At 44.9% G+C, this 16,653-nt stretch overlaps 2 protein-coding genes across 2 annotated transcripts in view; both read left to right on the top strand.

Moving 5' to 3' along the window:
• LOC146661431 (alpha-1A adrenergic receptor-like) overlaps positions 1-7,943 on the top strand; it is a 9,450-nt gene extending 1,507 nt beyond the window's left edge. The window contains exons 2-5 of the mRNA XM_085421507.1: positions 437-688; positions 1,732-2,125; positions 6,402-6,523; positions 6,598-7,943. Of these exons, the coding sequence (XP_085277633.1) occupies positions 437-688; positions 1,732-2,125; positions 6,402-6,523; positions 6,598-6,936 (1,107 nt within the window). The 3' untranslated portion in view covers positions 6,937-7,943. The remainder of the gene's footprint in view (positions 1-436; positions 689-1,731; positions 2,126-6,401; positions 6,524-6,597) is intronic.
• Positions 7,944-9,687: 1,744 nt separating this feature from the next.
• LOC146661432 (histone H2A type 1) lies at positions 9,688-11,737 on the top strand. The gene has a single exon (XM_085421576.1). It carries the CDS (start codon positions 10,062-10,064, stop codon positions 10,434-10,436), a length of 375 nt encoding a protein of 124 aa, XP_085277702.1. The 5' UTR covers positions 9,688-10,061; the 3' UTR covers positions 10,437-11,737.
• Positions 11,738-16,653: the final 4,916 nt, after the last annotated feature.

The following is a 16,653-nucleotide window of genomic DNA, read 5'->3' on the forward strand; positions in this document are numbered from 1 at the left end:
TTGTGGCTAAACAGGACGCAGCCTTCGTCTGCAGGTCGGTGCTGGAGGCCTCACTGATGCTCCAGTTTGAATCGTTGCCTGTTTAATCTCAGTTTTATTCCACTGAACTTTGCTGTTGTACTGTAGAGTTTACTGGTTTACTGGCCGTTTCTCACCGCTCGCTGAGCTCAGCCGGTCTCCTCCACATGCTGCCCCCTGCAGGTGGCCTCAAGCACTGCATGATGATAGTAAAAGTGTCCGTGTTGAAGAGAACGAAGCGTGTGCAGTTGTCAAAGTATCGGGGACAGCGCCCAGACAGGCTGAGCATACACAGGGATTTAAATCAAGATGCAGGTTATCACTATAACCTCTGACCTCTGAGTTTGGCTGTAAAATGCTGATGTAAAGGTAATCATATCGATTAAACTCTGACCTGAATTGGACTTCCTGTCTGCAGGTTTTGGATTATTGGGTGTTTGGTCGGATCTTCTGCGATATCTGGGCGGCGGTGGACGTCCTGTGCTGCACGGCGTCCATCATGTCCCTCTGCGTCATCTCCATCGACCGCTACATCGGAGTTCGCTACCCACTGCAGTACCCGACTATCGTCACAGAGCGGCGGGCGCTGCTCGCCATGCTGGGTGTCTGGATCCTCGCCATCATCATCTCCATTGGCCCGCTCCTTGGCTGGAAGCAGCCGCCATCACAGGTACGGCAAATTACCCAGCATGCACCACAGACATGAACCCACAGACTGAAAGCATGTCTTAAAAACATGTTCTGTCTCACGTCCAGCAGGGGGCGACTTGCCTGATGTAGAAGGAAATGAGCAGCTTTTATTTCCCCAGTTTTATTGATGAGAAAGATTAAAAACAACAAATCTAAACGACGAGGGTCACATGATCACATCTCAGTATTCATTTATTTATTTTTCTGAGTATTTATATAAAAATATACATCATTCTGTCAAAGCAGCAGCGGAGCCGTCAGAACCAGTTTATATTTCCCTGATTAAAATCACTCAAAAGCATAATGTGTTCATAATGTTTCATCTAAAAACACGAAGCATGTTTAACGTAGCTTCACGCTGTGCAGTCAGCGACGTCCAGTTCACGAACCATCAAATACTTCAGAAGTAACGCAGAGTCGGGGCAGACTCACAATATAAATCATTTTGTTTCACTGAGATTCATTTATCGTGATAACCTGTAAAGACGCGTGACTAACAGCAGCTAACAGCAGCTAACAGCATCCAGCGTGACTGCTGTAGCTAGCTCTTCCCCTGTAATGCTCATTTCCTACATTTCTTGTCTTTAATGCTAAACTGTGTTCGGTCGCTGTGCACATGCCCACAAACTTCACACATCGTTAAGGCTCATCATCTAATCTCATCTCAATTTAGGGGGCGACCGTGGCTCAGGGGGTTGGGAAGCGCATCTGTAACCGGAAGGTCGCCGGTTCGACCAGTAAGAATACATAATGACTGGAGGGATTATTAATCAGGAAAAATCTCGCCCTGTGTTAGCTGCGATAGGCTCCGCCCCTGTGACCCTGACTAACCTGTGATATTTGACATTTTTAAGCGTTTTTCTTTGATTTCTGGATGATTTCGCTGACATTTCTTTTAAAAACACGTGTCTGATGACGTTCTGCTGCCCGTCTCAGAGGCCTCACAGGTGGAGCTCGTGGTGCAGGTGTAGTGTTCAGGTGTGATGTCACGGTTACACATCTGACCTGTGCTTCCTCCTGCAGGACGACACCGTGTGCCTCATCACCGAGGAGCCGTTCTACGCCCTCTTCTCGTCCCTCGGCTCCTTCTACATCCCGCTCGCCGTCATCCTCGCCATGTACTGCCGCGTCTACATCGTTGCCAAGCGCACCACCAAGAACCTGGAGGCCGGCATGATGAAGGAGCGTGCGGAGGACTCCAGCGAGCTCACGCTGAGGATCCACTGCAGGAACCAGCAGATCCAGGAGCTGTGCCCCGCCTCCAAGGCCAGCGGGGGCGGGGCCTCAACCGGACGCAGCTCACTCGCCGTCAAACTGCTTAAGTTCTCCCGAGAGAAGAAAGCAGCCAAGACGCTGGGTGTGGTGGTGGGCATGTTCATCCTGTGCTGGCTGCCCTTCTTCCTCGCTCTGCCTATCGGTACGTCTGCACTTCCTCTTCACTCATGCCATCGCAACAACACATGCTCACAGGTGACCTTTAACCCCGTCGGCACCATTATCAAAACGCAGCGTTCAAACACTCGAGCCTTCAGGGTCAGAAGTCAAACCCTGTTAAAACCAACGAAGAAGAAACAAAAACGCGTTTGTGCTTCATTTTGCTCCGACCTGGTTTACGGTCTCTGACAGGTTGCAGCTCCAACAGCGCCACCTTCAGTCTGTTTCAACCTCCCGTCACACTTCCTGTTTTCAGTTTCAGTTTGTTAGAACAATCAGCCAATGAGGCTTCAGTCTGTTTGTGATTGGTGGAAACATTACTGAACTTAGCTGGCCAATCAAATCATTACTTCCTGTTTGAAATCCAGGGGAGGTGAGCTCTGATTCGCCTTTATCATGATCACAGAACAGGAAGTGCTCTTTGCTTCTGGTTCCTGTGCTGCTGTTAGCAAGAAACAGGGTCAGGGGTCAAACCTTTATGACCTCAGGTGAACAGCTCGCCCTGATCATGTGATCGTTCTTAAAGGTTCAGACTCAAATATGAGACACGAAGAAGAAATCAGAGTTTGGAGCGAGTGCTGAGCTCACATCTGGAGGTGATCTGGTGTGAACGCCTCAGACTCAAACTTCAGATAAAACTTTAAAGCCGCGCTCCGGCCGGCTCGGGATGAAGAGGAGCAGAATCTGGCAGAAAATTGGACGAGGATGTAAAGAGCTGCGACGGCGCAGCAGAAATCCTCCAACAACATCATTAGAGGAGAAAAACGGGTCCTCTGTTGGCTTTGGCAGCACAGCGGCAGCGGCTGATTATTTTGGGTTTCATAGTTTAAATATTTGAAGCTCCGGCTCTGCGTCAGCGGCCAATCAGAGGCCGGAGATAATGGGACCGGTCCCAGGAATGACTCGGGGCGTCCGCGGTAACGGAGCGTGCAGGAAGTGAAACACGCTCGCTGTTTCTTTATTTTCTGTCACAAAGTTCCCACATCAGAGCCATCAGGCCACGCCCCTATTTGTAAACAAAGAGCTCTGAGCCAATGAGAGCAGCGATCTGAGGTTGATCTGAGGTCGGAGCTCCTTTAAAGACCCGGAAAGATCCAGAAAGAGCAAAACTGCACCTGAGCAGGAGGGGGAGTGACAACGTTTAGCACCTGCAGCTCTCTGAACATTAGTCCAGTCTGCTCTGTGGACTTATTCAAACTCATCAATCTGAAGATTTAAAAACAGGAAGTGATGTAAACAGAACATCTGACACTTACACGAGGCTGTAATTTACCTGTGTCAGACTCACCTGCTGTTTTACACATTTTTAAGCCTCCATGTTGGGCTCTCGTTTCAAGAAGTGACCACAGTGAAGTTATCAGCTAATGCTAGTTAGCTCGGTCTACCCCTGGTCTACACACACACACAAACACAGATACCTGCTAATTTTACCACAACCCTGTCTCCGCCTCCTCAGACGCTCTGTTACTACAGTAACGTCACAGCAGCCATGTTATTGGTCACATGATGTCATTAAAAAGGTTCCAACAGCACAAACATGTCCAGAGCTCCAGCTCAGGTGAAGCTAGCAGACAGCTAACAGCCACCTGTCAGTAACAGGTGGCCACGCCCCTAACAATACAAACTTTAAACAGATGAGTAATGAAGCATCCTCTCTGAGAGTGCAGCTCTGAGGTGTCACGCGTTCACAGCGGCGGTGCATATAAGGAGGTCGTCGGGCCTCCGAGCGCCGCGGAGTGGAAGGACTCAGACCTCCTAAAAAGGCTGCTGGAGGAATCCCCGTTGATCCGCCTCAGCTCGGCTGTAACTCTCTCAATAACACTGACTTATCTCAAAGAGCCCGCCAATCACACCGAGCCTTTCCCACAATCCCGCTGACTTCAGGTGACCTCTGGACCGCCATGGGTTTCATTAGAGACAGACAGCGGTGGCTTACTTTGGGCCGCGAGCCTCTGATCCGCTGAGTCTCAGAGAAACAGTTGCAGGATTGGACGAGCCCAATTTAACCCGCCGCTGTTTTCCCGAGACACACGAGCCGTCCACGACTTTGCGCTTTTCTACATCCGTCGAACCTCGTCCGGTTAAATATGGCTCAGTGATGTCTTCATACCGGAGTCACAGCAGAACTTCCTGCTCCTCCTCAGAGCTCAGACTTCTGAGGAGGAGCAGGGAGCTAACCTAACCCTAACCCACCTGTAGATGAAGTCAGTGAATGAATGTGAGCTCTGTTCATAATAATCCTTCTTTGTCTGACATCATGAGTGTTTGGAGACTTGGGCTGATTATTAGAAACTTCATGTTTAACCTGAATACCTGCTGCGGGACCCACGACTGTCAGAGACCGCCGCCCGCTGCGAGCGCTCCCTGGCTCCAAGCTGCTGACCTTCATCACGCTGCATCAGCTCCGTGCTGAGTCATCATCTGCACTAAATCAGCAGAGGGGGCAACCCCGCCCCTCACAGATGCTGCTGAGCGCGCTCAGAGAGGCTCACAGCGCGGGAGGATGATGCTTCAGCTGGAGCACAGAGACACGTTTATAAACACAGCAGAAACGTGAGATTCTCTGGTTCCTCCTCAGCGCGCTCGCATCCACAACAGGAAACAGCAAAAAGACGCTACGCTTTAATGTGGACAGTGATCAGAAACCAAAGAAGAAGAGTGTCTGGAACCTGAACCATCACCAGACCAGGAGTTTTGCTTCCTGCAGCACAGAGGTGCATCATGGGAAACTGCAACATGTTCTAAACTTCAGTCAGTCGGCTGCAGGATCACCTTACAAGTCTATGTTCAGGGCAAAATAATCCTGCTGCTCAGGAGGCCGCCTCAGCAGCAACAATCTGGTCCTCTAGAATCCTCTGACACCAGGAGATCACCTCCACCTGAGAGAGGAGGAGGAGTCAGCAAGGCTTTAATGTGTGATCATAAAATAATAAAAACAGACGTGATGTCTGCGCTCTCACTGAACGTCAAACCTGATTTGTCCACAGCTGCCAAGTTTTTACTGGTGTCGGTTTTAAATGGTTCCTAGCTCACACCTGGAGCTCACACCTGGAGCTCACACCTGGAGCTCACACCTGCACAGAGACCGATGATCATGTCATTTATAATGAAGCTGATTTAGTTCTCTGACTTGATGAGATGCCAGCATGAACTTAGCCTGTTGTTGAGGTGCAGGTGGAGACGGAGGTGGAGGTGTGGGGGTCGAGAGCTCGTCACTCTTTGGTTTGATTGCAGCCCCAGTTTCACTCGAGTGTTTAGATTGTGAGGGCTTTGATTGGTCTGCGCTTCAGCCTTCCTCCTCCTCCTCCTCTGATGCAGCTCTGCAGGGCTGTGTTGTGGTGAACGCTGCCCTCTGCTGGTCATAATTCTGTCCTGCAGCTTTTTCTCTACACCACCAGGAACAAAAGTCAACGTCCTTTCAAAGAAAAACGAGCAGAAGTCAAAATAAAAATTATTTTTATTTAAGGAATAAGAAAATTCCTGCTTCGGTTCATCCTCCTTTCACACAGCTTCAGGTTCTTTATCAGAGTCCATCTTCCTCCTGATGTCTGTCTGAGGGTCTGAACACTGAACTGATGGTTTAACACCTGGATTTTTGTCTGTACACCTGAATCTGGAATAACACGTTTGATCAGCTGACTCTGATCGATTACTCAATTTGGATGGGAAACAAACATCTGCATCCATCTGTACGAATGGTCACACACTTCATTTGTTTAACAAAAAAAGGCTCATAAAGTGTTTAAAATTAGACTTTGTTACCAAATAAGACGGATTAGTGAGACTTTCCTGCTTGAGTGCAGCTAACTAAACAGTGAACAGCCACGTCCTGCTACAGTGGAGTGGACGGGATGTCCTGGTTTAACATGAACTCACTGCTGCAGCACTACAGTGATCCTCCCACACTGATGTTTAGTTTCTGTGTCCTTATTTACCTCTGAGGTATCAGTTCTGTCACTAGTTAGCTAACATGAACTAATGTTAGCCACAACCAACCAATCACATGACATCACGTTTGCACTGATGATGTTTTTAAAACTTTAAACATTTATTTGTTAAACCCAGCGTCACAAACAGACTTGCATCTGTGTGAGTGTCTGAGAGCAGGGCTCATCATGTCCCCTGTAAAGCAAGACAGAAGTGCAGCAGTCTCACCTGAAGCTTTGTGTTTGTTTGTTTGTTTGTTTGTTTGTTTGTTTGTTTGTTTGTTTGTTTGTTTGTTTGTTTGTTTGTTTGTTTGTTTGTTTGTTTGTGCTCAGGCTCATTCAACAGCAACCTGCGTCCTCCTGAAACCTTCTTCAAAGTCATCTTCTGGTTGGGATACTTCAACAGCTGCTTGAACCCAATCATCTACCCGTGCTACAGCCGCGAGTTTAAACAGGTAACAGTTTAAGCTCCGCCTCCTTGTCCTCCTGCAGGTCCAGCTGACTCCTCCTCTCTGCTTCCTGTCCTCAGGCCTTCATCCGAATCCTGCGCTGCCGCTGGAAGAGGAAGCGTCAGGATTGGCAGGCGTACTACAACTACCGTGGCCATCAGGGCTCCAACAACTCATCCTTCATGAATGGCAGCCAGCAGACGTTGTCCTCCGTCAGCCCAAGTCCGCTCTGCGTCACATCCAGGCTCCGCCCACTGCCGTGGCCGTCTTCCTCCTCCTCAGACAGAGACCTCCTCCCTGGATCGGTGGTGGAACGAGGACGGCTGAGTCCGCGGCCTACACTGGCTAAAAAAGCCGGGACGGGGCGGAGCATGGGAGTGGGACGAGGGACGTCAATGAACGGGGATGCTTCTGTCTGAGCCGCACAGGAATCTGGAACGCTAGCTGCAGCCTCAGATGTCAACGCCCCTCCCTGCTGTTAACAGGAAGTGGCTTTAAAAACACTGAATGCACAAAACGCTCTTTCCGCCCAGGTGTGACGACCGGACCTGAACATGGGTGGAGCTCCTCACCTGCTACAAACACAATGTTGCGACATGCGGTGGGTTTCTGGCAGTTCACGGCTGTCCACGACACTTAAGACTTCAGCACGAAACCTTTAATGTGAAAATCCAAGCATCCTGCTTCTTTTTTTCATATCAAAACATTAAGATAATAAATCCAAATTTCTCCTAAAACAAAAACTTTGTTTTAATGGAAAAAATGAAAAAAGAAACAGCACAGATGTTAAAAAAGTAAACATTTTATTTATTCACTTATTGACGAGGTATTTATTTTATTCAAATAAATCAAAGTTAAAACATTTAATGCTTATTTAACCCTACTACTTCTTCTTCCTGCTCACAGACCAGCTTAAACGTTCGTTACGCCCCCTGCTGGACTGGACTGAGAATGAGTTTTTCAGGAAAATAACAAAATAAAATACAAACATGAATATTTTGGTTTCTTAAGGAAATTCTAAAACTTCTTAAGAAAATCTTCTTAAAGCTCTTAACGTAATTTTGTTTCACAATTTATCTTTTGTTTGTTTTTAAAGACTTTTATTCTGAAGGTCTCTTAACTCAAAGTCAAAGTAGTTGGTCATAAAGGGCTCTTATTGTGAAGGTCTGACATCACTGATTAGTTAAAGACTTTTATTGTATAAAGCTGCGCCTGGTGGTCGTCTGAGGTACTGCAGCTAAAAATACTAATACTGAAATATTTATTTTAGAACAAAAAGTGTAAAAAGAAAAAAAATCCAAACTTCTTAAAAACAACTTGATTTTTAATCAAAACGTTGAATCTACAATCTTAACACGTTTATTTATGATTATTTGTACTTTATTTATATTTCCATACTTCTGTTGTTGTAATAAGTGACCTCACTGTAAATTAAACTCATTCATCTAATAAATAAAATACTTTTATGGGTTAATTATTATCGATTATCATGTGTTTATTTAACTGCTAATTGATTATTTTTGATGTGTTTCTTTCAAATGGTTTTACATCAAAGCAAAACGTGGTTCGGGCCATTTCATAAAATCCATATGCAATCCGTGTCAGTACAACTCGGCCAATAGCTTGCAGGGAACAGCACAGTGATATTTGCTGATTGGTTAGACCACAACGAAAAACGTGACTTTTCCAGGAAGCTCTGGTGTAACTACAGGGGTCCAACAAAGAATGGCCACGCATCATACTGATGTCTTCGGAAATTTATTTCTCTCTCACTCTTATTGTCTTCAGACACCGTGAAAACTGAAGAAACACAAAGTTTACAACATAAATGTTTTGAGCTTAATAAAAATACAATAACTGAGCCTTACACCGGAGTATCGTTGCACTGGTTTACTGAACCTTTCTTTCAGGGCATGTACAGAACATGAGCATCCATTTTTCTACTGCCTCCTACAGGACACACACTTCTTCCACTTCCTTACACATTAATGTAACACAGAACTAATACTGCCTCTCCTGGCATTACCATTGTAACAACACATTCATTCTGTTTCTTTCAGAAGAATAACAGGAACTTAGGATGTAGGTATCTATGAATAATAACTATTATGTATACTCATATATTTATATAACCACTTATTTCTTGCGATACCACACAGTCTCTCATATCAGTGTCCATAAACAGTCTTGTGCAAGCAGAACAGAAAAATGCAGAATAATGGATATCACAAAAATGTCCTCTCATTACCAGTGTGGAACACGTATGCAACATTATACAAACAATATACATGAAACCATACCGTGTGCGCCTCTTGGACCACATGCAGAATAACATTAACGCTGAGGCTGTAGATGCATCTGTAGCCATGTATCCATGCTAGCTCCACAATGCCATGGTTGTGCTCTCAACCAAACTCTGGTCATGTGACAATTACAAACTTTACAGCACTTTACATATTTAACAAACCCATATTTTGTAATCACATATTTTAGACATGTTTTTTAATTAATGTTACACTTTTATCATCTTATCTTATAAATAAATGAACTAAATTAAGCATGAATCTATCACAGAAACATGAAATAACCAACTTTATTTTAACTGTCTCAGGGACAGTTACATCCGGAAAAAGAACAGCAAAGGATAAATAATGAGCCTGAAATTGAGAAAAGAGGCGTTTATACTCCTGATGAAACCACAGCGAACTGAAACGACCAAACACGTTACTGCGCATGCTCTGTCGGACTTGGAAAGGTCCAGCCAATCGCACGTGAGAGGCAGCGGAGTGATATTAGTATTAGTACGCTTCAAAGTAAAAGAAGAGAAAAGAGCTCAGATATGAATGTTATTTTACTCTTTTACTTAAATAAAAATTCACTGATAAACTGACAAAATATGACACTTCTGTTATTTTACAGGAGGAAATGCTGCTAGGATAAAATCAACATGATGATCGTTGTGGAATATTGTGGCTCACAAACAACTTTATAATTGCAAATTAATTATATTTGTGCATTTTTGTGATTTGTGCTTTAACATTAACTTCTTACAGTTCATGACTGATGGGAGAAAATAAAACCCACCCCGGATTTCTCCTCAGCACTGTGGCCAGGTTCACAGACTCAGTCCTGCTGTAACGACTCTTCACCTCGACCAGCACAGTGAGCTGTTTGCTGTGTCCTGTGGGCTTTGTTCGTTTACACCCTTTGTGGGGTTTTTGTTATTATATATTTTTGTGTTTTTATGTGCAGTTGATTTTCTCCATTTGGATGAACATGGTAAAGTACCTTAGGCTGTAAATACTGATGTGTTTGACGTAGTTTGCCTTAAAATTGTCATCCATATAAAAATGAAATACTTCGTTTTTATTTTGAAAATCACACAACGCAAAAACCAAAGAAACCGCAGTGCTGCTCGTTCCTGATTGGACGATTAGACTTACTCTCAGCCTGACCAATGAGCGAGCAGCAGGTGATTATATAAACGCGTAGTCTCTGCCGGAGTCCATGTTCTCGCGGGAATAGCACGAAGTCAGTTACAAAGATGTCTGGACGCGGAAAGAGCGGAAAAACCAGAGCGAAGGCGAAGTCCCGGTCCTCCCGGGCCGGGCTGCAGTTCCCGGTGGGCCGTGTCCACAGGCTGCTGAGGAAGGGTAACTATGCTCAGCGTGTTGGTGCCGGCGCCCCGGTGTACCTCGCGGCTGTGCTGGAGTATCTGACGGCTGAGATCCTGGAGCTGGCCGGAAACGCCGCCCGCGACAACAAGAAGACCAGGATCATCCCCCGCCACCTGCAGCTGGCCGTCCGCAACGACGAGGAGCTGAACAAGCTGCTGGGCGGAGTGACGATCGCTCAGGGCGGCGTGCTGCCCAACATCCAGGCCGTGCTGCTGCCCAAGAAGACTGAGAAGGCGAAATGAAGCTCCGGGAGAAGCGCGCTGATAATAACGGCTCTTTTAAGGGCCACACACACAACATCTGAGAGCAGTACGACCTTAAATGAACTACGGCGGGTCACAGCCCGGACTCACTGGTCCGACCCGCTCTGGGTTAACGTTTCTTCACTTTAATCAACCAAAAGCAGCTGTGACACAAACCTGTGTGTAAGTGTTGAAACCACACAGTGAGCCAGCGGAGCGTCTGTAGCTAACGATCAACTCCTGTGACGGGTCATAAAGGACGCAGTCACACTGCAAAGGCCAGAAGACCCGCGGCTGTTTGTGTTCACATATTTATCTCTAGTCACAATGTTAACACATCAGACACACCCTCGGAGTTCACATCACGCAGGACCTGTCATGGTCCTGTCACATCAACACCGTGGTGAAAAAGGCCCGACAGCGTCTCGACCACCTCAGACGCTTGAGAGACTTCCAACTGCCCTCCAAGGTGCTCAGGAACTTTTACTCGTGCACCATAGAGAGCATCCTGACGGGAAACATCTTAACCTGGTTCGGGAACAGCACCATGCAGGACAGACGAGCTCTACAGAGGGTTGTGCGGTCAGCTGAGCGCACCATCCGCTCCGAGCTCCCTGACCTGCACTCAATCTACAGCAGGCGGTGCTGGACCAAGGCCAGGAAGATCGTGAAGGACCTCAGCCATCCCAACAACAGACTGTTCTCTCTGCTGAGGTCAGGAAAGCGATTCCGCTCCCTGAAGACCAACACAGAGAGACTGAGGAGGAGCTTCTTCCCGCAGGCGATACGGTCTCTCAATCACACCACCACACAGTACTGACCCACACATATGGTTCTTACACACACACTGGACTTTCTGGACTTTGGTTTTGCACAACACTGGTCACTATATTCTTCATTTCCGGTTAATACTTGTACAGCTGCTGTTATTGTGTATATATTTATTTATATTTCTTCATACATTCTTATATAGTTCTATATTGTGTATTGTGTATTTTGTTGTATAGTTATTTTATTTTCAACTTTAATTTATATATTTTATCTTATTCTCCCAGTTAAATTTACCCTTCATTCTAATTTGTGTTGTACAGTTATTTCATTTTTAACCTTAATTTATATTCTATTCCTTCCTAGTTAAATTTACCCTTTTTAATTTTTCATATTTATTTCCTATCTTATTCATAGCCTTTTCCTTTTTTGTTCTCTTTAGGTCACGAGCAGTTGTCCAAGCATTTCACTACATATCGTACTGTGTATGACTGTGTACGTGACAAATAAAATTTGAATTTGAAATAAAATTTGAATTTGATTTGTCTCCATGTTGATCCTGTTGTTTCAATCCTGTGCTGCACATTTGACACTGCTATGATCTGAACGTTTGCTTTAAGATGAGCTCATGTTTATTAAAGTATAGATTCCATATAAGGGAAGGACAACAGGATAAAGACACGCTGTGGAAGAGAAAACTATTAATAACCAGGATGATTCAGTACACAGAGGTCTGTGAAGAAGAAACACCCACTGCATCATGGGAATGCCCCAGCAGCCTACACCTAGCACCGTGGACGGTCTGTGACCTGCAATATTTAGGCTCAGTTAACAGCTACAGGTGTGTTTGCTGTATTCCTGCTCTGCTCTTTAGTTTGGGTAAAGATGCTTTCCTCCTCACTCATGTTCCTTCCACGCATCACTGCATGTACGTGGGGCTTTGTTCCACCGCTTGTATCCCATGACTGAAGTGGACACTGACACAGGGACAGTATGCTGGGTCATAGGTCAGTGAGCTTCACCACATGGCTGAAGGTTTGTCTTCCTGTCCCCCTGCAGTGTGAAGGCGCTCAGGTGTGGCAGACCAGCCCTCTGCTCTAGTTTTGGAGGCGTTTGTTTAAAAGAGAAGAAAAATAAAATGATTGATTACAGCAGAATTTACACTGAAGATCCGACGTGTTTGTGCAGCTGATGGATGGGCCAGGCCCTCTAATGTGCTGTGAATCAGACATGATCATGATCTCACTGTTAGCATCATTGCTGTACGAGTTTTGTACACCTGGAGACCCAGCTGGGACTCCACCCCTCACTCTCTCAGGTGTCCTCACCTGTCTGTCATTCGGTCACCTTGTTAACTTCCTGACTGAAGGAGGACGTCTGTCCTCATCTGCTGTGACATGAATTATGGCTGTATCCCAATTCAGGGTCTGCAGCCTTAACGGTCCTCATGGGCCGCGTACTCAAAGACCGCTAAGGCCGGAAGTGCGAGGCTTGTGAAATGGGACGGTCTAGCCTCCGTCGCGCTGCCCAGGTTGCCTAGCAACCATGATACTAACAGCTGGAAACGTGTCATACAGCTGTGTTTGACAGAGATGAAGGAGAAAATCTTGTGTTCATTTGTTTGTTTCTACATGAGCTTTGATCATTCTGTGATTAAGCTCAGCTATTGAACGGCGTGTATTTGAAAGTAAAGGCTTTAAAATCAAGTTAGTACAAACGCCACTAATGTCACATGACTTTGCCGACATGTGGCCAACAGTAATGTTTAATGTTCTTCGTTATTAAACATCAATAAGTGACATCATATTCAGTACTTAAAGTTTACTCTTCGGGCGCCCCTCATCTGCCGGTTTTTTTCGGCAAAATTATCCACACCCACCGCCACGCTATGCATTCTGGGATATGTTGGGCCACGAAGTCTACACCGCCACGTCCTTAAAATTCAGGGAAATGAAGGACGCATTTGAGGGCCGCATTTCGAGCAGCCTTTGAATTGGGACAGCCTTCGTCTGTCGCAGTTACGTAATTAAAATGCGGCCTTTCAGGCTGCAGACCCTGGATTGGGATACAGCTAGGAGTGGGTATCATCACTGATTTCTAGAATCGATTCAATTCCGATTCACAAGGTCCCGAATCGATTCGATCCACGATACGATTTAATTCGATTCGATTTGAATCTGGGAAATTTTGACAGTCAGAAATATAATTCAGATCAGTACATTTACATATTTTTGTATCTATAAAAAGGAAGCTGACACACGCAAGACTTTATCACAGGTGTGAGCGTCACAGCGAGGCCTTTGTGTCAAAGCAGCTGAAGATAAAACAGAAAAACATGAAGGTGATTTTCCTGTTCTGGATTTTATAAAAATATTCTGCAGTAGATCAAAAACGAAAGAAAACCATTAATCAGCATATGAACATCACCTCTGATGTTACAGTGGATTTATTACAGACACAGCGTTTTGCATTTTGCATAATTTTAAAAAGTCTAAATTTGTTCAGTATTGAACAGCAGAAATTAGGTTTTCTTTTCGGAAGTTAGTAAAAGGAAAAAACAACAACAAAAACAACAAAAACCAGCGGCTGACAGCCTGTAAACAACAGTAGACTTGTGCGTAACAAGCAAGCGAATAATGAAGAAAACAGATTTTTAGACGGGAAACTGTTCTTGAAGTACAGAGAGAGAGAGAGAGGGAGCTGTGCATCGTGATGGAAGCAAAACAGCAAAAGTCAGAGTGAGTTCATGACGATGTTTATGTGAAGTTTGGATCTTCTTTTGCTGCTGGTTCAGTCAATGTTGTTTGGAGATAAACTAACAGCTTTAGAATCGGCGCATAAAGGGCGTGAACACAAAGCGCGGACCCGCCGACACATCAGAATCAGCGAGCTGTCGGCTTTCAGCCCCGACTGTGAGAAAGGCGACATTAACTGATTCTGATCCGCGGGTTTAGTCTTTGTGCAGAATCCGTGTTCCTGCTCTCATTGGTGGTTGTTGAAATTTTGTGAGATGTCACCAGAGATTCTGGCATTTCGGGCAAAATAAATTTATATTAAATCGATTCAGGATTTTAATGAATCGATTGTAATCGATAAATCGATTATAAAAACCCAGCCCTAGATACAGCCTTTGTTTACTCATTTTCCATGAGGAAAACTGATTAGCGTTAGTGTCATAATACCATCCATCCATTTCACAGAGCGGGTGGAGGGGCACAGCTGTGACATAATATAAAGCAGATGAACTACACCCACATAACCAGAACTAATAAAGCTCTGCAAAGGGTTTTTGCCGGTGCGACATGAGTTAGCTACCATTAACTTCCGGCCCTTTAAGTCAGGCTCAGACCTCTAAACCACCAAATACATAAAGTCACGGGCGGGACAATCTGTGAAATCTCCTCTTATATTGTAGCTCACCTGTTGTTACGCCCCTAGTCTAGGCGTGTAGGGACGCACGTAAGGTTGGAGGAGAGAGAGACAAATCCCCGCCCTGGTTCCCAAGCCAAACATCCAAACCAGTTGTGAGTAAAAAAAGTGATTTTATTTAAGGACAAGAAGCATAGCTCCAGGGTGAGCCCAGGCCAAAATAATAAACAAAACCAACTAAGTCCCACCAGAAAAGACTAACTAAACCCTAAGAAAGAAAAAAGAACAAACAAATGACAGAGCTATCCCTCGCTCCCTGACCAAGAAAACAGGAGAAAACGATTCCAAAAGAAAAGGCGGCTCACCCCTTCCGCTTCAGCCCACGAGTGCCTAAGCTCTCAGCTAATGCACCAGGAGCGGCTTTTACAATTCACACTCCCACAAATACACAAGATAAACACAGGCTGGGAAAACCAGGGTCAGGACTGCAACGGCTGTCAGGCTACTCGCTCGTTCCACACTCTCTCTCTCTCTCCCTGGAGCTGTCAGAGCGGCTTTTTGAATGTGGTCACCTGTTCCATGGTCCAATCAGCTGCTCACTACTCTTCATTAGGGGAGGGACCTGTAAAGAGTCTTAAACACAGTAAAGCGACACAGAACAAACAGCCCACACAGTGTTCTTATGGCCACAGCCGTAACACCTGTAATTATGTGTTGTTACGTCTGGAGATGAAAACTGGTCATTTCCGCAGCTGAAATATCCGGAAATGCCGTCACACTGCAGGAAACGGGTGCGCACAAGGGATGCGGGGGAAGTGTTATTAGATAAATGATCAGAGATAACAGCCTCGATCAGTGCTGCTCGGTTTATTGAAACTGTTGTACATGTTCCCCACTACACGTGTTAAACATGTGTTTATAATAGTGATGGGTCGTTCGCGAACGAAATGGCTCTTAGAGCCGGCTCTTTGACGTGAACGACACGAGCCGGCTCCTTATCGCGAGCCGTCACGAGCCGGCTCCTTATCGCGAGCCGTCACGTGGGTTTTTTTTTTTTCTTCTTTCTCTCAGCCTCTCTCTCGCACTTTTTTTCCGCTTCACTCTGCACGCGAGCCTTGTGCTTTACGCTGGGCAGAGGGGGGGAGGGTCGGTAGTTACACTCAGTAGCACAGGAACAGAGCCAGAGAGAGAGAAAGAGAGGCAGGGACAACAACATTAGAAAGGTATAGTAATCATCCACAACTATTTTCGGTTGCAGATGATAAAGGATTGAGAAAGTTTATTCATGCAGGTCCATGTGACAGAGAATATGCATGTTCTTTTTGTTTTCATATTATAATTTATATTTAATTGTGTTGTGGTTTGCAGTGTTTTGTGTTCTTTTCACTTTAAATTTGTGAAAGGAAAAAGCTGAAAATTAAAATAGTTAAAAGTTGAAATGTGAATAGTTGATTTTTGTATTATATGATTTATTTATTACATTTTATGTGGAGTGAATAAATAAAAGTATATTTACGGTGGCCCCTAGAGACAAAGCACGTACAAACTTCAAATCACGTACGAACTCTGAAGCATGTACAAACTCCAAAACACGTAAAAACTCCAAAACATGTAAAAACACGTACAAACTCCAAAACACGTAAAAACTCCAAAACACGTAAAAACACGTAAAAACACGTACAAACTCCGAAGCACGTAAAAACTCAGAAGCACATAAAAACTCAAAACACGTACAAAAGACAACAGAAGTGCTCCAGGATGCTGGGCGCAGTGTTGAGCCTTTGTTATTTTGTGGCTACACAAGCCAGCAAGTACCAACGACCGGATTTGGTGTGTGGTAATAACAGGTAAATGAATTTTTTTTTTTAAATTATTTGAATATATATATATATATATATATATATATATATATATATATGCCTGTGTATAAATACACAAACAATACACACATGCTTTCAATTGTGTAATTTAAGTGATCTAGTAGCTCTGCTTTGGAAGTTCAGTTCATGCTAGAAATGTGTTTTGGAGTTTGTACGTGTTTTGTCTCGAGGGGCCACCGCATATATTTATATATAAACAT

This window comes from Rhamphochromis longiceps, linkage group LG10 (genome assembly GCF_057381845.1).
Source record: "Rhamphochromis longiceps isolate RC_006_pf linkage group LG10, R_longiceps_female_GT1.1, whole genome shotgun sequence".
NCBI classification, from domain to species: domain Eukaryota; kingdom Metazoa; phylum Chordata; class Actinopteri; order Cichliformes; family Cichlidae; genus Rhamphochromis; species Rhamphochromis longiceps.

Bases quoted from the DNA above. Each gene is read 5' to 3' on its own strand.
- LOC146661432 (XM_085421576.1), top strand. From the start codon at position 10,062: ATGTCTGGACGCGGAAAGAGCGGAAAAACCAGAGCGAAGGCGAAGTCC.